This window comes from Humulus lupulus, chromosome 3 (assembly GCF_963169125.1).
Source record: "Humulus lupulus chromosome 3, drHumLupu1.1, whole genome shotgun sequence".
Lineage (NCBI taxonomy): Eukaryota > Viridiplantae > Streptophyta > Magnoliopsida > Rosales > Cannabaceae > Humulus > Humulus lupulus.
This window is the reverse complement of record NC_084795.1, coordinates 182072183-182097112: the sequence shown is the minus strand read 5'-3', so window position 1 is coordinate 182097112 and position 24930 is coordinate 182072183. Positions and strand designations below refer to the sequence as shown.

The window sequence follows — 24930 nt, the reverse complement described above, 5'->3', positions numbered from 1 at the left end:
GCGAGATACAAGTATAAGACTTCTCCTATGATAGGTTTTGATAAGATCGGAGGTTATGCGAGGTGTTTCTTTAAATCTTGGAATGCAAGCTTGCATTCCTATGTCCATTCAAATTTTTTACCTCCTCTCAAAAGGTTGAAGAATGGAAGACAGCGGTCCGTAGATTTAGAAACAAACCTACTTAATGCCGCCATCCGTCCAGTCAAACTCTAGACATCTTTTTGCTTTCGAGGTGAGGGCATATTAATTAATGCCTGGATCTTGTCAGGATTAACCTCTACTCATCGTGCATTTACTATAAAGCCTAGAAACTTCCCCGAAGATACTTTGAAAGAGAATTTTTGGGGGTTGAGTTTCATGTTGTACTTCCGTAATACGACAAAGCATTCTTCGAGGTCATCTACACGGTTATCGTTATGTTTAGACTTAACTAACATATCATCAACACAAACTTCCATGTTATTACCTATCTGCTCGGAGAACATTCTATTCACGAGTCTTTGGTACGTTGCACCAGCATTTTTAAGCCCATAAGGCATGACATTGTAACAAGTATAGCCCTTTATCGTTTACAAAGCTTGTATGCTCTTGGTCTGGTGCGTGCATGGCTATCTGGTTGTATCTAGAATAAGCATCCATGAACGACATAAGACCATGCCTAGCTGTGGCATCTAGGAGCTGATCGATCTGAGGTACAGGAAAACAATCCTTGGGGCATGCCTTGTTAAGGTCGGAGTAGTTGATGCAGGTTCACCACGTTCCGTTGGGTTTCAGAACCAATACTGGGTTGGCGATCCAATCAGGATAGAAGGCATCTTGTATGAACCGATTTGCCTTTAACCTATCGACTTCTTCCTTTAGGAATTTCTTTCTATCATTGTCCAGGAGTCTTCGTCTTTGCTGCTTCGAGGGGAAGCTCTTGTCAATATTAAGTGCATGGCTTATCACATTTGGACTTATCCCTACCATGTCTGAATGCATCCATGAAAAAACATCTTGGTTCTTCTTTAAGAAGCAAATTAATTGCTACTTTGCCTTTTCAGAAAGGTTTTTCCCCACCTTCACAGTCTTTGGGAGATCGACTTCTTCGAGCTTGACCTCTTCGAGCTCTTCTAGCGGCTCGGGGTCAGCCCTTTCCTCTATTCTAGGGTCGATTTCTTCATCTATTTCGAAGACCGTCCCGTCCTTGTTCTAAATTATGACAAGTGCCTATGCACTTGTTTGTTTCTTCCCTCTAACGGAAATGTTGTTGCATTCCCTTCCAGCCAGCTGGTCCCCTTTCAAAGTCCTGATGCCACTAGAAGTCGAGAACTTGATGGCCAAATGCCTAACAGATGAAACTACCCCCAACTCTACTAGGGTGGGTCTCTCAAGCAGTGCGTTGTAGGCAGATGGAAGATCCACTACGACGAACTCCATCATCTTGGTTATAGAGACTGGGTAGTCTCCCAAGGTCACAGAGAGTTCGATGGATCCCATATAGGCAATCCCTTCTCCTGAAAAGTCGTACCATGTGGTTGCATAGGCTTTTAGGTTGCGAAGCGTGAGCCCCATCTTTTCTAAAGTGGATTTATAGAGGATATTCACCGAGCTCCCATTATCAATTAGGACTCGGTGCATCCTCTTGTTCGCGAGCTGAAGGGTGATGACCAGGGGGTCATTATGGGGAAACTGGACATAAGATGCGTCCTCTTCAGTGAAAGTTATTGGTTGAGTTTCAACCCTTTGTTGTTTCAGAGCTCTAGGTTCGGGTTCATAGGGAGAACCATCACCAAGTTTTAGCTCATTCACATATCTTTTCTGGGCATTCTTGCTCGGTCCTGCGATATGGGGTCATCATCTCGAGCTCGGGAGTTACTGTTCTGGGCAGGTGGTGTAGTTGCTACCCTCTGGCTGTTGGAAGCTTGATTAGGGTTTCGATTTCTAACATATTACCCAAAATATCCCCTCGAGATCAATTCTTCGATCTCATCTTTTAACTGTCGACATTCATCGGTTGTATGTCTGATATCCCTGTGGAATCTACAGTACTTACTAGAGTCTCTTTTTGCCTTTTGGTTCCTCATGGGGTCAGGTCGTCTGAATGAGACCTGGTTTTCATTAGCCAGGTAGATATTCTCCTGAGACTCATTGAGCTCGGTATACACTTTGTATACGGAGAAGTATCTTTCCCCTTTCTTCTTCTTCCCTCCATCTGCCTCGAGGTTATTCCCTTCATTTTTCTTTCTCTTATAAGGGTTGTCCCCGGAGGGTTTTGAAGTTGTGGGGTCCACCGAGGTCGAGGCAGAGTTTGCATTTGTTGTTGTAGTTCTGGGCTAAGAGGTCATATTCAATGTGGACCTCACCTCCTCTATGTTAACAAACCTCTAAGCTCTTTGATTGAACTCGGTTAAGGACCTGACAGGTTTTCTTTGTAAGTCTTTCCAGAGAGGACTTCCTGGCATTACACCAGCTTGAACGACCATTAAATGACCACTATCGTCAACATCTCGAGCTCGGGCCACTTCTAGGTTAAACCTTGTGAGGTAACCTTTTAGTGACTCGTTTGGCTGCTGTCGGACATTGGTTAAGGCTGAAGCCTCGGGCCTAATGCCAACCATGGCTTTAAATTGTTTCTTGAAATCTCTTGACAGTTGGTCCTAGGATGCAATCGAATGTCTTTTGAACTTTTTGAACCAGTTTTTTGCTGGTCCCGTCAGAGTGGCTGGGAGCAGCATACACCTGAGCTCATAGCCCACATTGCTGGTTCGCATAATTGTGTTGAACGTGCTCAGATGGCTGTAGGGATCAGAATTTTTGTCAAATGGCGGGACATGAGGAATCATAAACCCTTTAGGAAAGGGAGTGCTGGAGATATGCGAGGCAAACGACTCGAGTTCTTCATCGAACTCTTCATCCCTTTCCCGGCTGCACTCGTTCTGCAAGAGCCTGAATGTTCTCTCCAACTGTTCAATCCTCTCTTGGACTAAATCTATAGGAGGCCTGGCCTGGACCTGAGGGGGCTGGTTATCATTGATAACAACTCCAGTTCCCTGTCTTGGTGCAGGGTTGTAAATTGGCTGCTTGCGACCATTCAGATGATCCCGTAGATCTGGGTTTGGGGGATTATCATGCCCCTAATTATGGTTTAAATGCTCCCATAGATCCGGGTGATCTCCTCAATTCCCATCATTTCTTGGCTCTGGGTTATATATACTCACGGACCTAGTGTAATTCGAGCTTTCACTGACATGACTTGTTGCTCGGTTATTACGAGATGGGTTTCCTGCAGGCCTTCTTGTCTCAACAGTTTGTGATCGTGACATTTGGCTTCTCGTAGGTTGAGGAATCCTACAATCTTGAGTAGCCTCTTCATTTCCATGTCTACGTCCAGCCTGCCTATCCCTATCTTGGTGGACAGGTCGTGGAGCCCACTGAACTAGCAAGGGATGCCTTATCGGAGATGGTGGGTTCCTTATTGGAGAAGGTGGCTGCCTCCCATTGTGGGGCCTAGATGGTCCCGAATTTGACCGATCAGGTTCAGGGACGTTTTGCGTGGCACCAGGATTTGGGGTCCGAGTCACTAAGGGGGATCGATTATTCCCCATTACCGTTTGTGCCTCTGCAGGCGGGTCGGCAGCACCCTCAGGCCGGTTACTCCTCCGGGGTCTTGGTGGGACAGGATGGGTCGTTGGTGGTGGAGCTTGTTCTGCCCTCCTGGTGGCCGCATTCTTACGAGGGCGTCCCCTAGGCCTACGAGGTTGGACCTGAGTGTCTTGAGGAGGTGGGGCCTGAGTGTCTTGGGGAGGTGCCTGTTCTTTGGCAGCTAGTCTGGCTAACTCTTCTTTGCATTTTGTAGCTTCTACCAACTGTTTGCGCTGTTGGCGATTCTCAAGTTCCACAATTGGAACATATCTCTCAGCATTATAATACATGTCTTCGTTGGCCCTGGGAGCAAGTGGTCTCCAGGAGTTGGATGAGTCACTCTTCTCATCGGGATCAGGATCCACCATAGGCTACTTTCCAGGCCATTGTGGTATTCTTCTTCATGAAGAATTTCCTCCTAATGTATATTGGGATCCTTCGCAACCATTGTTAATCTGAGAGGCTCTCTGACTAAACAGACTCACGCACTGTTTAATGGCTCTCAATTAAAGCACCAAACTGTTGACGCCATTTTTCGTCAACTTAAGAACGAGGAGCAATTAATCAATAATATATCGAAGGATTTGAATAAAGAGAATGAAGACAATATCTTTTTACATGGTTCAGCAGTTAAAATCTGCCTAGTCCACAAGTCTATGTTATTAGTTCCTTAGAGTTTTCTGGAAACTTTCAGAGAATAGTTGCCCAAAGTTTTCTCTGAAGATCAATGTTTCGGTCCCTTACAAATGGAATTTCCTTTTCTATTTATAGAGAAGGTTTCAGAATTCATTCCCACATATTTCGGGAAGATATTCAGTAAATCAAATAATATAATGCCAATTAATGCATTATTTTCTACATGCATGATAATATCCCATAAAACGTGGGATTTAATAACAATATCACATTAGATCCCTCAAACATTGGAAAGTTAAAACAATAAATACATTCACACACAGCTGACGTGTTCGGATGCTGGATCCATGTGCCTTTGAGACCATTTACCCATTACAAGTTCGTCACACTGGTTCGCACATGCTCCTAACAAGTTACTGTTGATGAATTGCGAGTCCAACTTATAAGCTCGGAGCACTTTCGAGGTTACATACTCCTCGAGCTTGCGAGGTCGTCATTCACAGTGAAATTCATTTCGAGCTTACACCTAATGAGCCTGGATTTCGAGATCATGATTCCCATGCTCAAAATCTAGGTGTAACAGTAACTCTAAATAATATGTTACAAGGTGTAACAGATCACATTTTGTCACATTATTTAATCTAACATTTTATTATTTAAAATAATATAACATTCCCCCACTTAGATTAAATAATCACTTTTTGTAATACTTATTTAATCAATCAAACGTTATATGAAAATATAATATTCCTCCACTTGACTAAATAATCATTCTCTATAGTAACCTTTGCATTGGTGCATAAAATAAAATGAATTTCGAGTTGAATTTTATCTTAGTGTAATTATCACAAAGTTTGTTGAAATTTTGGTTGCTAAAGAATTGAATTGCTATCCCTTGATAGCAAACTGGTGATAACACACACACCTTTGCTATGTTCACTTGAGACCTCAAAGTCTCGATTTTGCACCGTTAATGGCCATGTGCACATTCCCTTCATATACATTACTTGAGAATGACTCCCAATTCTCATGAGGGGCGACACCACCCCTAGGTCTTTATAGGTAGAACTCTTACATAATTTTATTACCCTAAAATACTTGTCTTTTGAAGACTGAATTTTATTAAAAATCCTTTCGATTTTAACCGTCATTTTGTTAACACACTAGTACTCATATCTCAAGTGGGACAAAATTTTGAGTACTACTACTACTCACTTGATTGACTTGTTATTACCCATTGAACCTAATACTAGTTTGGTTACTAGTATTAAGATAGGTTACCATCAATTGTGAATCTCTTTAAGGAGTCTAAGTCCCATTCCTTGAGATGTAGAAATGATTCTGTTTGAGTCATTTCTTTTCTCATGTATGCGTACTTAATCATTATCTCATTATCTTATTCAAACCTTGTTGCTAGCTATAGTTTGATTAAAATAGTTACACCATTAAAATAGTGAGTTTGACCACAGTCAATGTAACGCCCTGCTAATTAGGGTCTATTACCAATTGTGTTTAAATTCGTGCTAGACTCGCTACACGAATCATTTGGACTAAAACATGTGATTAAGCCACTAATTGTTTAGATATTAAAAATCTTGGTCAAGGAATAAACATTTCCGTTAAAAAAAACTTTAGTATTTACATGGGATCCCAAAATAAAAGTTTAAATTTTTTTTACAACTCAGGAATTACAAAACAGGTCGACCTAAGCGACAAAACATTGTCCAACCCTAGCTCCTCTGCGATATCTCGGTCATGATGGTCAAGCAGACTGCATATGTACACATCGCCTCTAACGTTTTCCAACTCATGGCTAACCAAGTTTCCCCTTACCCTTACCTGCACCACATAGCACCCATGTGCCAAGGCTCAACAAGAAAACAAACTTAAAAAAATTTAGATAGTCAACAGAATATAATAGCATGCTTAACAATAATAACTTAAACCAAGCATACCCATTGTACAAATAGGCGACCACAAGGTCACACAAGTGCGTATTGCACTTCTACTTATTCAAGTGGCATCCGAGCCACTCAAGTACATAATACACTCCCATTTATTCAGGTGGCATCCGAGCCATTCAAGTGCAGAATACACTCCCAATCTATTTAGGTGGCATCCCAGCCCGTCAAGTGCATAATACACTCCCAGGGTGGCCTAGCCATAAAGGTCTGCATTCAGCGTGCATAGTACCGACCACGGCTTATAAGCTGCGTCTTGTAAACCTTCAACTTATAAGTCAAGCTTTGTAAACCCTCGACTTATAAGCCAAGCCCTTTTAGCCAAACATGCCTTCGACTAACAGGCCGAGCTTTTAGTTAGTTGCAATAGACATATTCTTGACTTATAAGTTGAGCTTTCCAGTTAGGAACAAACATACCTATAATACATTCATCATACACACAAATACAACACGTTACAGTGTACTTAAAATAAATATTCACATGCACAATTATTATCACGCTCATTAATTAGGCCCGTGCCCTAATCATGTTTACATTTAACAGTTAGGCCAAGCCCTAATCGTATTACATTTAACAGTTGGGCTAAGCCTCAATCATATTACATTTAACAATGGACCAAGCCCTAATCACGTATCTCACGCATCAATTGCAATTTTCTTACCTCGATCCTTGTGCGAATAATGAAACGACCTCAAGCGCTATCCCAAACCAGAGCCTAGCGGAAACCCTAGTCACAAGAGAAGTATATGTTCATCAAGAATTAACCCCAGAACCCGAGTTCCAAACCAAACCCTAACTCTTAAAACCATGGTTCCCAGTTAACGGGGCACTAAAAATGTACCCCTATCCCCCAAGCGGGCTCCCAAATTAGATTTTTCAGCCCCCGGGCCTAGCCCTTATAACTCAGCATTTCAGCATTCTAGGGCCCTTGGCATGGTCGCGCCCATAGAAAATTTGGGGCTTCTGGGCCATTGGCGCGGTCACGCCAACCCCTGGCGTGGTCGCACCCCTCAACTCAAGCCCCCAAATCAAGCCCAATCTTACCCTTTTTGGGACACTAGCTCGGTCGCGCTACAAGCTAGCGCAGTCACGCTAGGTCATCAGAAACTCAAAAACGACCTAGAACAAGGTGTTCTTTCCCAAATGCAAACTCTGTAACTTTCCCACAAATTCAAACCCTGAATTCAACCCAACGAAGTGATTTTAATAGGATTCCAACTCAAGATACATTACATTAGACCTAGCCAACAAAACTCAATGCTAAGCTCACCCTAAAACACAATACACCACTCAAAAATAGGAATCAAAATTGTAGAACTTAAGAACACCATTGATTGTCAAAATAGGGGAAGTCTCACCTCTGAATTCAAATGCTCTAAGGTTGATGATGACTCTAGTAGCCTCTAGACCCGATCCTCAACTGCTATCTCATAAGAATCCTCTTCAATTTTCACCACAATTGAGCTTGTCTTGAACTTTCAACAAAATCCTCCTCAAACCTTCTAAGTGAGCACCAAGAGAGGGAGAGGTGAGCTGAAATGTGAATGACCCCAAAACCTTCAGCTAAGGTCACCCCTTGCTCTAGATATAGGGTAATTGACTATTACGGTAAGAACTCGCCAACTAAGTTAGATTAAGGGTTTTGTGAGCTGTAAAAGAAATGAACTTAAATCGACTGAACTTCAAACAAATTTTCTGATTGTTTCAAGAAATTAAAACATAAATGATAGAATTTTAGAACGAAAAATAGAAATAATGTAGAATATATGTGTGTATTCATTAACAATGGCTTATTACAAAACCAACAAAATTCGACCCCCTTCTTAGGTGAAGGGAGGTCATATTTATAGGAGAGCATTGTTGGCTCACTGTACATGGTGGTCTTGGGGAGACATGGCCATGCATATGCAAACTACCAATGGTAGTGGTGCTGGGAGAGTGGTGGTCAGCTCCAACACACGCCAAAGGTCTGCGGAAGCACCTCAATTTTAGTACCTGGTTGTACTTCCACCATTTGTTTAGTACTAACATCAGAGGTTGGCTGGCAAGGACCACATCAAGTGCCTTACTCGTACAACCACTACTTGTTAGGCGTGGAGATTAGGGTCAGATACCTAGGGTCTTAAGGGCCGTACCCCCGTACGTACTTCATACCTATACGATCTCTTTAAGTCATGCGTAGGTTTTTATCCTCACAATGCATCGTATTCTTTTAATCTTTAAATGTTGAAGTCTTTATGGGTCATCATGTAAGATAGGACTCCAAGGGGCATGGAAGGCAAGAGCCTCACAAGATGCTGGTACGTGGCAGAGGTTTGTGCGCGAAATGGTGCTTCGCAAGGCCCTTGGTGCAAGGCACAAGGGCATGTGGGCGAGGCCCTTGGTGCAAGGCGGAGGCCTATGGCATGAGACGGTGCCTCATGAGGCCCTTATGACGAGGATGTGTGGCATGTGGACGGGGCCATGGCACGAGATGATGCTTCGTGAGGCCCTTGGCGCGAGGCGCAAAGGCATGTGGGAGAGGCCCTTGGTGCGAGGCGGAAGCCTATGGTGCAAGATGATGCTGTGCAAGGTCCTTGGTGTGAGGCGGAGGCCTATGGCACGAGATGGTGCTTCGTAAGGCCCTTATGACGAGGTTGTGTGGCATGAGGGTGAGGCCATGGTGCGAGATGGTGCTTCGTGAGGCCTTTGGCGCGAGGCGCAGGCCTATGGGGCGAGACAGTGCTTCGCGAGGCCCTTGGCGCGAGGCGCAAGGTTGGGCTTGGCTGTTTCCATCCCAGCCTGTATGTTGAGGGTTACGAGGTGGGGGCCTCGTTCAACTAAAACTTTGGTATCCACACTTGCCCCTCAGTCTATGGGAGGTCCTTTAGGCACTTTGGTAGACTTTTTGGTATGGTTCCTTCAAGCCACTTATGTTGTTAGTGTGTTTCTTTGCTTTGGTGGTGTGAAGTAACACACTTTGGGATGGTGATCCTCATGATTCCTTGAGGGTAAATGTGAACCTATCATTTGGCTTCACGGATCCCAATGCGGGTGTTTGCCTTCATTCTAGACCATGGATCAAATATAGGATTCAATGGCTAGGATGAGTTTGAGCTTCTTATAAATAGGCTTCTTTCTTAAACACAATAAATACACTCATTTCTCTTAGCTTGGTGGTGCTCTAGTCTTCAAAACTTCCAAGAGGTGGGTGGTTCTATCTCCCACAAGTGCACTTTGTCTTTTATATATATATATAGATATTTGTAAGTATATTTGGAGACTAAAAATTGCTTATTTCTATCCCCTCTCCTTTTGTAGGCGTGTACTTTTGACCCTAGATACTTTTGCTACTGTGAAGGTGTGCAACTTCACCTATTCAAGGTATACCATCACCCTTTCTCGTGTTCATTGGGTCTAAATTAGTGTTATTTTGGAAGGGTTGCCTCGGTCGAAACATCTTGTGAGCTGAATTATGCATTTGCAACCATTAGCACGTATACCCTCCATTATACCCCTTTAGTTGGTCATTTGGAGCACTTGTGTCTAGGGGTTTTGAGTTTATTCCTTTGTGTCTTGTAGTACACTTTCCTCATACACTTGCACCCGTGTTCCCAACGAGGCGTGGCTATATGGCATTTGAGGGGTCGTCTAGCGTTCCTCCGGGGATGGAGTTTGTAGACTTGTCCTCAGACTCAGGGTCCCCCGAAAATAGCCCCTACCAAAGACATGAATCCTTAAAGAGGTCCCGTCTATGTCACTTAGAACGTTTGGCTGAGCTTAGGCAAAATATATGGGTTTTCAAATGCGAGATAGGCTAGATTTTGAGGGGTGATGGAGCCCCATTTTCCTTTGATTCTGATGCCTACCTTGTCAGCCTTAGAGTGAGCCTTCTTAACCTACAAACAAAGCTAGAGTTCATGGAGGGAAACCTCCCTCTTGAACCCTCATCTTCGCATTCTCATAGCAGTCCTGAGGTCACTCCTGGTTCCCCTTAGCCCTTGTCTTCAATCCACCCGTGTTTGATTCTCCCACACTTAATGTCTCAATGGAAAACTTTTGCAAGAAGAGGAAAGTGGAGGGTAAAGTACTCTATTTTGAACTCACCTTTTTCCTTTGGTTTTGTAGACATTTCGAAGAGAGTGAGAAAACAAGTTGCTCCCGAGAAGCTGGACTCTGGTCCTCTATTGGCGTCCACCATTGTTTCCAACGTGTTAGAGAATAGGCTGTTAGAGTTGTCAGAGAAATACCATATTAGTAAGGAGTACAAACTGTATGTATCGTCCAATAAATGCCGGGCTAACAACCCCCCCCCCCCCTAGGGCTAAGTTGCTTTTAGCGAACATATTTTGAAGGTAGGTGGCACTATTCCTCTACACCCGTTCTTCGTCATGATCTTGAACCACTTTGACCTCACTCTGCTTTAGTTGGCACCCAACAGTTGATTGACACTGAGATTCATGTACATGGCGTTCATGAAGGTCAATGGTCGCACTCCCACAGCCCAAGAGGTACATTTCATGTACAACCTCATGCCCACTCTCAAGTCTCTTTGATCGAAGTATCTGTTTCTAACCCGGGTTCGTGGAAGCAGGACTTTTTCTTTGTTAAAGGCCATCTTTCTGTCCACAAACATTTTCGCTCCTCTCCAAGTAAGTAATTCAAGTATATTTTTTTTTACATTGATCTTGCTATGGTGGACCTTATATTCATACTGATAGCTGAGTTGGTTGTTCAGAGAATTTTACTATCCCTGACGTTCCTGAGTCGGAGGCGGCGGCGGTGGACGTCTTCCTTGATTCTGATCCTTCGATGAAAATGGATGCCCATCCTTTTACTGTGGCCAACCTCAACTATTATGGTTTATCCAGGGTTTCGGAGCCCGACTTACTATGGCACATTTTTGAGTGAAAGAAGAAAACGGCTTCAGCAGAACCTCACTCAGACGACGATGATGTTGAATGGGTGCCTGAGGAGGCTTCTTCCGAATCAAAATGTCCAGCCTGACTGTCTCCAGCCTCCAGGGGATGCCCTTCTTCTATTCCTATGGAACGCGACATGCCTTCTCATTCCCACGGTTCATAGTCCATGCAAAGGCACTTTGAATTGCCTTCTTACAATGAATTTGAAAATCTCCCTTATGCCCCTGCTATGGCTATTCTGGGTACCCTTCATCTAATGCTCCCGCGCCTCCTCCTCGATTGGTGAGTGGGTCATCTTTCCCTGCTCACCCAGACGCTCTTGATTTGGAGGGAATGTCTTGGGTGAGCCACACATCATCCCCTTATGTACAAAGATATGCCCAGATTGCCGATGATATCCCCGAGACGGAGTGGAGAGGTCTTAAGAGTTTTAATGTGGAGAAGTTTGGGGAGACCCTCATGCACTCCACTACTTGGGTGAGTTCACGCATCTTACATTGATCATTTTTGTGTTTGGGTTCCCTATTTGCTCACTTTTTGCTTCCTTGCAGACTTCTTTGGTGGCTCAGCGCTTGATAGACTTAGAACAAGACCTATCCTCATCTAATGCTAAAAGGGATTGTCTTGTGGCTAGAGTTCAGACACTTGAGGGACAACTTGCTGATGCCAATCTCAAGCTGGAGACAGCCCTGGCGAAGGCCTCATCGTCAGCCAAAAAGAAGAATATAGCAGAAGCCTAGGCTGTGGTGTTACCAAAAAGGATCATCCTCTTGGAGGCTGATCTGGCAGAGGTTGAATATAAGTCTGTTGAGTGTACCCTGTATGGAGTGTGGAGGTAGAATCCCGGTTTCAACTTCTCCTCATTTGGTGATCATGTCATTTCCAAGGAGGTCGAATGTAATGCTCGTGGTGAAAGGCCTTGAGATTTCCTTTTTACAGCTTTTATTTTCCCATTTCGATTTGGTTGTATAATTATTCAAACCTTATTATCCCAGAGAGGTTTCTCCAGGCTCTTTTCTTTTTCCTTCAGGAACTTTTATAAGTCCTATATGTGTGACCTTTTTTTATTGTTTCTTTATGCTTGAGGTCCTTATGAGCTTGCTCCTGTATGAATGAGCAAAAAGGATTTGATCGGTCTCACTTTTTTCTGATAACTTGCTGATGTTTTATCTGGATCGGTAACGATAGCCTCTTTGGTGAACCTTGATTGTATTTGTAAGGATATATTGACCCTTTGGATTCTTACTATCCTTTTATATATTTTTCCGTACGCTTGGGATTTTTTGTGATAAGCGTCCGTCTCGTCCTTATGTATAATACTATATTTTTCAAGGGTCACCTTTGGGACCCTTTTTAGCTGGATGACTTGACTTCTGCTCCAGACTTATTAACAGACGTTCTCCTTGAAGCCCTACTCCTCATGGAGGTACTGACCTTCTCTAGGTGGTTGTTTCTACCTATCTGCTAGGCCCCCTTATCATCCCCAAGGGTAGTTTTTCCTCGTGAAATTAGGGAATGCCTTTGGCTTATTACCTCTTCATTCAGGGAAGTTACCTCTGCAGAGACTTTTGGCACTCCTAAGATCCATGAGCGTAGCTAATCCTAATGAACTCAAGAGATGCTTTACGAGGCTTTTTTTTTGTATATCCTCCTTATGGCTCCTTTGATATCCATAGTCCTTATGAATTCAAGGGAGGCCTTGTGGGGTTTTTCATCATCATTTTTTTTTATATATATATCTCCTTCCTGCCCCCCAAGTGGTCGATGGGATTTATCTCATTGAGCACTTTGGTCGTTTTATCCCCACCATGTGTGCATATCTGTTATGTGGGTGTTTACATGGATTGGTCATGCACACCAGCTCATTTGGTAACTGTCTGGGGTAGTTTGCATGTCGTTGGCACTTGTCGCATCTCCTTGTGAAGTCGCTTGCGTTCTTTTCCATGGTAGGTCAATAATACCCCTATCTCGTGGCCTTTTTTGCTGTGGATTGCCTCCCAGCATGATTTCCACATTCAGTTAGGATTAATACCCTAAAAGCATGTAAAGACATTTTATTGGTTTTAAATAAAAGTATAATTTTATTATATTTTCATGTTATAATTATTTTTTGAATTAATTATATAACAATAACAAGAAAATTCCCTATTCATTCATGAGAATATGATCTTGTATTAGTACGAGAAAATTAAGATCATATATAATGAATAAACTAGTCAATAACATATTAAAGTAAGCAATATTTAATGAATGGTTACTAGTACGGTTTACTAAGCATACGAGATGCAAGTAATCTAGATTCGGATTACTAATGTGGATAGACATCTTAGTAAATATGCTATATATAATAGAGATTATATATGACAAGACCGATGAGAATTAATTATCTTTATAAAGTTGCAGTTTGACGTAAAGATTTAATTCTTGCATAATAGATGATCATTTGTAGATCAGTCTAAATCCTGAGTATTCATGAACTCCTGTTTATGTTTATTGGATTTTTTTATCACTCGTTAAGATCTCTTAGAATAATGAGGCTAATGATTTTTGATTTGGAGATTTAATATCATTGATGGTTGGGAACATGAATTACAATATTGGAATCGATGCTTTCCTAACAGATCGAATATTGGTTCCCTTAAGGGTTGATTCTGGAATTGAATAGTTATTGAGCTCAAATCTATAATTAGATTATAGATTAATTATTCCCTAGTGAATTAATGGTACTTAAGGATCAAGAAGTAATTAGAAGAGTAAAACAGTAATTTTTACCAGCTCTAATTAACGAACCAATAATGGAGGATAGAACTACATGTATTGATTATATCAATGGACTACTAGAAAAAATTCTGTAAATATAAATATATAAATACTTAGAGTGAAATTCCATATTTATAGTGGAGTAATCATGGAATTAATAAATAAGATTATTAGATTAAAGAGTTTAATTAATAATTTGGTTTCTTGGGGCTTCGTATTATAGGTCCATGGTCCACATATCACCTCTGTCCTACACTGTCAAGGGTACCGATGTCAAAAGAAAGATTTGTTAAGAGAAATGAATAAATTGCAAAGGAATTAATTTTCCACGGCAAGGAAATAATTATTTGATAATTATGGGTAATTGATTAATTGTGAATTAATTAATTATTTAACTATATAATTTTTATTTTGAAAAACTATAGGTTAAAATAAAAATTAATCTTGTTTGGATTAATATAAAGAGAGAAAATAATAAATATTTTATTTATAATATGATATTTATTTATTTCAAAACTGATATTTTAAGATAAAGTTAATTTTGAATTAACTAATATTTATGTTGGAATAAATATCTTGTCTTAAAAGTTAATTAAATAAACAAATGAGAAAATTAGGGCAACCCTAATAGGGCCGGGCGACACACACTGTACATTACAGTGTGTGGTGCCTAGAGTCCGGGATTTTATTCCTGTGATTAGAATTTTGAGTTTCAAATAAATTTCTTTAATCAGTTATTTAATTATTATTTTTAAATATTATTTAAATAAATGATTGTCGATGCGGTTTTTTGCCAATAGTGAATTATGAAAATAACTGGGATGGATTAGTGCTTAATGATAAACCGTAATAAGAAAATGATGCTTAAAAACACTAGAAAAGAAATATTAAGAACACTCGTCTTTTTACGTGGTTCGGAGGTTAAAATCCACCTAGTCCACGAGTCTGTATTATTACTGTTTCTCTCTAAATTTTGACAGTTTTTGCATTACAGAAATACCTTTCTTTTCTATATTCAAGGTCTTAGTATTTATAGAGAAAAATCCATGGATTAGATGGGCATTAGGGTCATCACGTGAATCAAATCCCTAGTGTGACCTGTCTCACACTAATTATAATTATTACAATCTATCCTAAGGTATGGTCTAATCATTAGGTAAAACTGATCATGGATCCTCAGGGATAATTCAGACATGCGATGTCTGACCATGCACGATTATATTACGTGTCTGGGATTTCAGGGATTTGCGAACATGTAATGTCTGACTGCGCACATCGATATAACGTATCCAGGTTTATAAAGATCCAAGGATGTGGCAGATATCTAGTGTACCCCGAGCTGAGTGCAACATCAGCTCGCATCTCGAATGCTATGCTTTATAAACATTTTTAGTTCGTGCCTATTGCTTCGTGTTCACCAGCTCGTGCTATAGACATGGGGAATCGTGCTGCCTGCACAGAGGAAATATGGACTTGTGGATCATCTATTACAGTTCTTGGCTAGCCAGTTGTATCCGAGCTGGCTAAAAGACTCGTGCTGAATTTTAGGACATACATTTGCCCCCTAAGTCCCTACTCATGTTCCCTGATGTCATCTTCTGACTTACACAGCGGGGACTTTTAAACTTCCGTCGTGATTATCCAGGCTTGCCCATTACTCGAGTACTAGACACGTGGAACGCTATGATTGGCCTTTGTTCGGGTTTCGAGGACTGCATTAATGGCTTGGCCAACTTTTTGCCGCCATTTTGTCTTTCGAAACACTATCCTCGGATCTTGAACTAGTTTGATCGAGCAATCCACGTTGTTTCATTCCTTTTACGTATAAAAAGGGACAGGTTAATTTCACAGCTTACCAGCTTTCATTTAAAAAATTTCCTCATCTTCTTTCTTCTGCGTTTTCATGCCTTCTTCCTTTCCACAGAAAAGAAGAGCTTTCAAAAACCCCCTGTGCCTAGAATCTTCCGAAGACCCGACCGTTCAGCTGCCCAAGAGGGAGTTTTCCAAACTGTACGAAGTACACCTCTTGCATCGACAATCTCACTATAAGTCCTAACCTTCCTTATGGGTTCTTTCTTTATAAATTTCTGCACTTTACTTGCCATATTTCTTCATGCTTCGCCGTAGACGATATTAGGGTGTCTTCTTGGTTTTTGGCACATAGATTTCACCTTTAGGGTTACACAAAAGACTTTGAACTTCTCCTAATATTGTGGCACTTACGACATAGGATATTTTCTGGGTAGAATTGGGCAACTTTTAGAAAATACCCATTAGGTGCATAGAAGATGAAAGGCTAGGGTTCAAAAAATTGGGTTGCTTAGGGAACACACTTTCTTTGGTGGCTTTTCTGTAAACCACCCTCCCAAAGTCAATAATGGCCAGGTTTTCTGACACACGGATCCCTAAATGTTAAGGATCTGTTGGGAAACCTAGACGCATAGCATAGGTAGCGCGTGGCGTCACGCCTCGGGTTGAGATTACATCAGCTCGGGCATTAAAACACCAATCTTCCTTCGTGCTTTCTTGCCTTTATAAAAATGTTAGGTCACCTAAATTGTTAATTCGTCGTTCTTGTTCGCTAGGCAGTCTAATGGCACCCAAGAAGAGCATATCCAAGAAGAGTGCAGCCGGCTCATCGTCTCAACGAGCCAACAGGGGAAAAGAGGTCGCCTCCGAATCCCCTATCCCTCAGTTTGGCCCTGTGGTGGAGGAGGAGGTCGTGGTCGGACCTGACGCATTCTTTGAGGCAGAGAGAATTGTCTCCAAGATCACGACCCTAGGAAGGGTCAACAAGATTATGTTATCCCATAATATTGAGGTCGGGTCTGGCGTCCTCATTGCTCGATCTCCCTATGAAGGGTAACGGAGCTAAACGCTACTCCAGGATGACTTTGCGGCCTGGAGCGATGAGCACTTAAAGGTAGGGGCCTTTCTTCCCCTTGACCAATACTTCACTGACTTCCTCAGTTACGTGTAGTTGGCACCGTTTCAGCTCCCCCCAAACTCGTATCGACTGCTGGTTAGGTTGAAGTTTCTTTTCCTAAAGCATGAGTGGGAGCTCCCCACTCTGGCGGATATCCTTTACTTCTTCTGCCTCAAGGCCAGCCCGGAACAACAAGGGCAAGGTGACGAGTTTTATTACGTGACCCGATTCCCGAACTTGCCCTCAGTCATCGAGCTCCCCAGCCATCCCAATGATTATAAAGATCAATTCTTTATGTTTAATGGGTTCCGCAGCTGCGAACATCGCCACTTCAATCATCCTCGTAAGTTCTCTTTCCTTTCGTAGCTTGTGAAATTATTCTCGTTGTATCTAGAGTTATTTATCGTGTGTATATTAACTGAGTAGTATTTTCGTGCAACCATTTTTGCGAGGATAGCCAAATCTGTGACCCTCAGGTGTAAATATGATACTCTATCGAGGCTACCGCCTAGCGAGAAGGATTACTGGCAGCTTGTGTTCGACAACACGATGTTGGCAAGTAAGTTAATTACTGAAGGCCAGACTCTGGCCTTGAGAAGAACACGGGCTAACTTTCCGGTAGTCCGTGAGCTCCCACCTATCCCTGAAGGGGGTGCAGAGGCCAATGAAGACAAGGAGCAAGAAGAAGACGAGGTACCTCTTGTGCGGAAGAGGCGAGCTCCCGAGGCTGCTCAGGACCCTGATGTAGAGTGAGCTTCATCGGGGGCAGGATCCGGCCCCTCCGGCCAAGGTAACCCATACCCCTATAAGGACTTAGATATGGCTGTCGCCGACCTTAGGTTAGTCAGGTTTAATCCAAACTAGCTCGTCCATCATCATCCCAATGATCCCGACCGTAACATAACCCTGCTTCAATGCGTGGATCATTTAGTGTTACGCCATGACATGGTCCATCCTAAAGGCACCATAGTTGTGGACAACACCCTATCCTTCAGGTCGGTCTTTTTTGAAGAGTATGGAACCAACCATAGGTCATGGCCCTCCCTGCTCCAGGGTATCCTTACCCCTGAACTTAGGCAATACGTAGAGGAGTCTAGCCCCAAGATAGAACCTGAGCTTGAACCTCCCCTAATCCAAGAAGTTGTAGACTTAGGCTCTCCCTCTCCTATAGCAATTCCAAGGCCAGAGGTCATGGCAATAGACTCCTCCTCTAGCTCAGAGGGTAGGACTTTTTGTTATATCGTATACATGTATACACATTTTATGTAAACTAATGACTTTGTATGTATATTAATGTCCTTCCCACTCTTTTTCAAGCGAGGAGATGGCATAACCAGGGGTTCCCGACATCTGCACGATTTTCCAGGAGGGAAAATCCAGCTCGGGGACACTCGTAAAGAAGCCCTAGTTTACAGCAAAGAAAGTGCCTTATGCGGCAAGGACGACCTCCAAAACCCCGGCTAAGGGGAAAGGCCAGAGCTTGACAATTCTAGCCCCTACTGCTCAAGAAAAGAAGGGTCTACCTCCACCTCCTCCTCGATTTTCGCTCGCCTCTACTCGGGATCAGGCGACACAAGCTGATCCCCCAGCGCCTATCGTCCCCGCCGCCACCATACGTATCCCGGTCAATGCCCAAGACCTGGAGAAGATCCCGAATACCTTTCGAGGGACTCTCTACAAGATGACAAATCATACGATTGAGCATTTTAACAAGGCCAATCTGAAGGATCTGAGGGTGATCGAGGAGAGGAGCCCGGAGAACATCATGGAGTCCACGCTGGGGATGAACCTTACAGTAAGCCAACTTTCCTTAGCCGAACATACACTCTTTTGATTATATCCCAGCGTGTGTCTAACTTGCTTCCTTATTTTTTGTAGGCGGTCTTGACTCAGCATCGCAACATAGCTCGGGCCAGGGCCAAGAATGAAGAGCTTCGGGCCGAGCTCCAGGCTGCTCAGACAGCCTTGACTGCTGCCCAAACTGCCCTTGAAACTGCTCAACAAGGCGAGCTAGACACCAAGGCTACTCTTGCAACGTCTCAAGAGGGCGAGCAGGCTGCAAAGGCTGCCTTGGATGCTCTTCAAGCCGAGCTCACGGAGACCAAAGCCAAGCAATTGGAGGCCGAGACTGCTGCTAAGGAGGAGAAGGCAACCTCGCTATCCTCCATGGAAAGCATGTTATACCACTGTTGGGCCTTCAACTAGGATGGCAACTTCTCTTTCCTAGCTTCTGAAGTGTGGGATCCATACCTTGAGAAGTTCAAGGCTCAGATCCAACAAGAGCAGTCTGAGACTGGGGATGCTTCTACGGTGGGCGAGCAGGAGGTCGAGGAGGTCACATCCTCAAAGTACCTTGCAGGGGCTTGATTTTATGTGTATCTCTCTTTTTTTTTTTTGGTAAACATTTGCCATTTTTCCTACTGCGAGGTTATTTTTCCTCGAGACAATTTATTTATAATTCTAATATCTACTTTTTTTTTTATCTATTTGTCTCTTCCTTGATTGTTTCTTATGTTTATAACTTGCACATCAAAAATCTTAGGAATCAACTTTTAGATCGGGATAGATATTTTGATTTTGGTTATAACCAAAATTAATATTGATTTATATCCTACCAGTTAAGTATCAGACCTTGGACCTGGTTATATCAGGGATACTTAGTTCTTGTTAGGTTTTATTGTTATCCCGAGCTTCTAAGGAAGCCATCGGATTTTCAATTTTGCTAACTTCTAAGTCATGGACCTGGTCATATCCAATATTTTAAAATGGTTTAAAACTCAATTTGTGCTAGGTTTATTGACACCTCGTGTTTTTTGCAAAAAAACATTAGTTAATCAATTTTAATAACTTCTGAGTTTTGGACTTGGTTGTATCCAGGATAGTTTTGTACTTGGTTATATCTAGGATTTTTAATGATTTAGAACTTAGTACGTGCTAGATTTATTGACACCTCATGTTTTCCCAAAAGAAAACCTCGGTTAATCAATTTCGTTAGCTTCCAAGTTTTGGACCGGTTGTATCCAGGATAGTTTTGTACCTAGTTATATCCAGATTTTTTGATGATTTAGAACTTAGTTCGTGCTAGATTTATTGACACCTCGTGTTTTCCCGAAAGAAAACCCCAGTTAATCAATTTCGCTAGCTTCCAAATTTCAATCCTTCTTGGGTTGTATGCCCCTTAAGTAATTAGAAAGTGAACTTTCTTGGTTACTTTGGACAAACGCTATCACACGAACTAATACATAAATGAAACTATATGAAAGACAAGAAATACACAATGATTCCTTTATTTCTTAATCAAACAACTTTTATAGCTAAGACTTACATAGACAGGTGGTATCATCATTGATAATACTTTTTTAGGTGCATATCATTCCAGGCCCGTGGGACTGTTTCTCCATTAAGTCGAGCTAATTTGAAGGTTCCCTCATGTACGACCTCCACTATTTGATAGGGCCCTTCCCAGATCGGACCTAAGGCACCGTCTTTGGGGTCCTTGTTTGCCAAAAAGACACTTCGGAGTACCAGGTCGCCCAAACCAAAGATATGCTTGTGACCTTGGAATTAATATAATGAGTGATTTTTTGCTGGTAATGCATGAGTTGTAGCTACAAATCCTCTCATTTTTCATCAATTAGGTCGAGAGAGGCACTGAGCAATTCATTATTCTGCTCCTAGCTGAATGTCTAGAGCCTGTCTGTGGTTATTTTTGTTTCGACAGGAAGGACGACCTCACTTCCGATAGTCAGGGAGAAAGGGGTGTGCCTCGTAGAAGTTCGGTGGGAGGTTCAATACGCCCACAGTACCTGCGGGAGCTGCTCAGGCCAGACTTTCTTGGCTTCATCTAACCTTTTCTTAAGGCTTGCTTTGAGGGTTTTATTCACAGCCTCGACCGGCCCATTGACTTGTGGGTAGGCAACTGAAGAGAAACTTTTAATTATGTCGTGCCTCTCACAGAACTCGGTGAAGAGATCACTATTGAACTGAGTTCCATTATCCGATACAATTTTCTTGGGCAGTCCGAATCGGCACACAATACTCTTGACTACAAAAGTTGAGGACTCTTTTTGAGGTGATTGTTGCCAAGGGCTCGGCCTCCACCCATTTTTTGAAATAATCAATGGCCACCACCACATAGCGAACTCCTCATTTTCCCGTGGGCAGAGCTCCTATTAAATCAATTCCCCATACCACGAATGGCCATGGGGATGAGATCATTTTTAGCTCGACTGGTGGAGCTAGGGCGACTATGGAAAACAGCTGGCATTTGTTGCACTTTCAGACATAGGAGATGGAATCCTATGATAAAGTGGCCCAATAATATCCCTGCCTTAATATTTTTAAGGCCAAGTTTTGCCCCCCCCCCCCCCATCATCATGATCCCCACAGAAGCTTTCATGCACCTCTTGTAAAATAGTTTTGGCCTCCTCTGGCAGAACACATCGTAGAAGAGGCAAGGAATGACCATGTCGATACAACGCTCCATCCACGATTACATACCTTGGAGCTTGATAGAGTATCCTTCTCGCGTCTTTTCATTCATCAGGCAACTTCCCTATTGTAAGATACTCTACTATGGGGGTCATCCAAGTCGGCCTAGTGTCGATCATCTCAACCTCCATCGTGCTTCCTGTAACACTTAGGCTCTCCAAGAATTCCACTGGTATTATGCTCAGAGTCTCGGCTTCTTTGGAGGTAGCGAGTCTCGTCAAAGCGTCAGCGTTGGCGTTCTGCTTGCGAGGGATCTGTTCAACTAGGCCATATTCAAATTCTGATAGCTCTTTCTTCACTTTGTCTAGGTAAGCCACCATCTTGGCCCCTCGCGCTTGCTATTCTCCTGACACTTGGTTTACCACGAGCTGGGAATCGCTATAGCACTGGACGACCCTGCCTTCAATTCCTTTGTCATCTCTAAGCCCAGCCAACAAAGCTTCGTATTCGGCTTCGTTGTTGGATGCCTCGAACTGTAGCGCGGAGTGGAATCGATGCCCTTCCAGAGAGATCAATATGATCCCAGCTCCGTACCCGTTCTCATTAGAAGAACCGTCCATGAATATTCTCCACAATGCCTGTACCGGTTCTCTCAAAAGCACCTCCTGAAATCCGGTGCATTCATCCATGAAATCATCCAGGGCTTGGCTTTTGATCATAGTCCATGGCATGTGCAGTATTTCAAACTGGCTAAGTTCGATTGCCCATTTTAAGAGACGTCCCGATGCTTCAGGTTTCTGCAATACATGCCTTAAAGGCTGGTCGGTCATGACGTGGATTGAATGGGATTGGAAGTACGGCCTAAGCTTCCTGGAGGCTAGAATAAGGTAGAACGCCATCAGTTCCATTAAGGGACACCGCGATTCAGCTCTGAGAAATCTTTTGCTTATATAATATACCAGTTTTTGAACCCGGTCTTCTTCCCGGACCAGCACGGCACTGGCTGCATTTTTCGTTACAGCCAAATAAAGGAAAAGAGGCTCCCCCGCCGCTGGTTCAGACAATACTGGAGGCTCGGCCAAATGTGTTTTTAGATCGAGAAATGCCTGTTCGCACTCCTCAGTCCATTCAAACTTCTTATTTCCTCGGAGCAAGTTATAGAATGGTAGGCACTTGTCAGTGGATTTAGAAATGAACTGATTAAGGGCTGCCACTCTTCCAGTCAGAATCTGGACATCTTTACGTGACCTGTGCGATGGCATTTCTAATAACGATATGATTTTGTTTGGGTTTTCCTTTATGCCTCTTGTGTTGACTATGAATCCCAGAAATTTTCCTGATGCCACTCCGAAAGTGCACTTCTAGGGATTCAACCTCATGTTATATCTCCTTAAGATCTCAAAACATTCCTTCAGATCAGGAACATGGTTATCGGCAGTCTTAGATTTGACCAGCATATCATCAAAATACACTTCCATGTTTTTCCCGATCTGATCAGCTAACATTCTGTTGACCAATCGCTGGTAGGTAGCCCCAGCGTTCTTCAGCCCGAAGGGCATAACTTTATAACAATAAACATTCATTGGAGTCATAAAGCTAGTATGCTCCTGGTCTGCGGGGTTCATTGCGATCTGGTTATACCCAGAATACGCATCCATGAAGGACATGAGCTCGTGCCCTGCAGTGGCATCCACCAACTGATCAATTCTTGGCAATGGGAAGCAATCCTTGGGACAAGCTTCGTTTAGGTCAGAGAAATCGATGCAGGTCTGCCACTTTCCATTTGGCTTTGAGACCGGGACAGGATTTGCGACCTAGATAAGATATTTAGCCTCGCGAATAATCTCGCATTTTAATAGCCGAGCTACTTCTTCTTCCAGGGCCTCAGCTCGGGTTGTACCCAGACGCCACTGCTTTTGGGATTTCAAAGGCACATTTTTATCCAAGTTCAGGGTGTGCATTATCACACTTGGGCTTATCCCTACCATGTCTTCACGAGACCAGGCGAATACATCTAGATTTCCTTGTAAAAATTTTATCAGCTCCGCCTTCTTCTCATCGTCAAGATTTTTCCCAAGTTTAACGATTCTTGAAGCATCTCTGGGATCGATGTTTACCTCTTCGATTTCTTCAATAGCTCAGAGCTCAAATCTATATTTGCCTACCTGCAGATCAATATCATCACTTGGCTTTGGGACCGGGACAGGATTTGCAACCTAGATAAGATATTTAGCCTTGCGAATAATCTCGCATTTTAATAGCCGAGCTACTTCTTCTTCTAGGGCCTCAGCTCGGGTTGTACCTAGACGCCTCTGCTTTTGGGATTTCAAAGGCACGTTTTTATCCAAGTTCAGGGTGTGCATTATCATACTCGGGCTTATCCCTACCATGTCTTCACGAGACCAGGCGAATACATCTAGATTTCCTTGTAAAAATTTTATCAGCTCCGCCTTCCTCTCATCGTCAAGATTTTTCCCGAGTTTAACGATTCTTGAAGCATCTCTGGGATCGATGTTTACCTCTTCGAGTTCTTCAATAGCTCAGAGCTCAAATCTATCTTTGCCTACCTGCAGATCAATATCATCACTTGGCTTTGGGACCGGGACAGGATTTGCGACCTAGATAAGATATTTAGCCTCGCGAATAATCTCGCATTTTAATAGCCAAGCTACTTCTTCTTCCAGGGCCTCAGCTCGGGTTGTACCCAGACGCCTCTGCTTTTGGAATTTCAAAGGCACGTTTTTATCCAAGTTCAGGGTGTGCATTATCACACTCGGGCTTATCCCTACCATGTCTTCACGAGACCAGGCGAATACATCTAGATTTCCTTGTAAAAAATTTATCAGCTCCGCCTTCCTCTCATCGTCAAGATTTTTCCCAAGTTTAACGAATCTTGAAGCATCTCTGGGATCGATGTTTACCTCTTCGAGTTCTTCAATAGCTCAGAGCTCAAATCTATCTTTGCCTACCCGCAGATCAATATCATCACTTGGGGTAATACCCCTACCATTGGCTTGCTGAGGTTCTTCCATTCCAGGAGCAGCACTTACTTCTTGGGATTCCTCGCCTCGTCCTGTATGGCCATCGTTTGCTGCCCAGGTTGTGATTTTCCCTTCATGGAAATGTTGTAGCATTCCCTGGCAGCAAGTTGATTGCCTCGAACAATACATATTCCCGCAGATGAGGGGAACTTGATCACAAGGTGGCGGACAAATGTTATGGCTTCGAATGCCATCAATGTAGGTCGACCCAAGATTACATTGCATGCGGTCGGACAATCGACGACCACAAACTCTAGAAGCTTGGAAACAATTTGTGGTCCTTCACCGAAGGTTATCACTAACTTGATTGCTCTGATAGCTGTCGATCCCTCATCAAAAAACCCATACAACATCATGGAGGTTGCTTTCAGCTCGATTATGGACAATCCCATTTTTTCTAGTGTGGACCTAAATAGAAGGTTCACAGAACTCCCATTATCAACTAGTGTCCTCCTAACCCTTCGGTTAGTGAGCTGGACGGTTATGACTAGAGGATCATTATGCGGGAATTGGACATGGCTAGCATCTTATTTAGTAAAACTGATTGGTTGTTTCTCCAATCGTTGTTGCTTGGATAAACGCTGCTCTGGAACAAACTATACTCCGTTGTGAGATCTCAGCTCATTGATATACCTCTTCTTGGCACC

The 24930-nt window shown here is 42.9% G+C and overlaps 1 protein-coding gene across 1 annotated transcript; it reads right to left on the bottom strand.

Annotated features, from left to right (window-relative positions):
- Nucleotides 1-3158: 3158 nt before the first annotated feature.
- On the bottom strand, nucleotides 3159-3992 carry LOC133825255 (uncharacterized). Its single transcript, XM_062258221.1, has one exon. It carries the CDS (start codon nucleotides 3990-3992, stop codon nucleotides 3159-3161), a length of 834 nt encoding a protein of 277 aa, XP_062114205.1.
- Between the last annotated feature and the right edge of the window lie 20938 nt (nucleotides 3993-24930).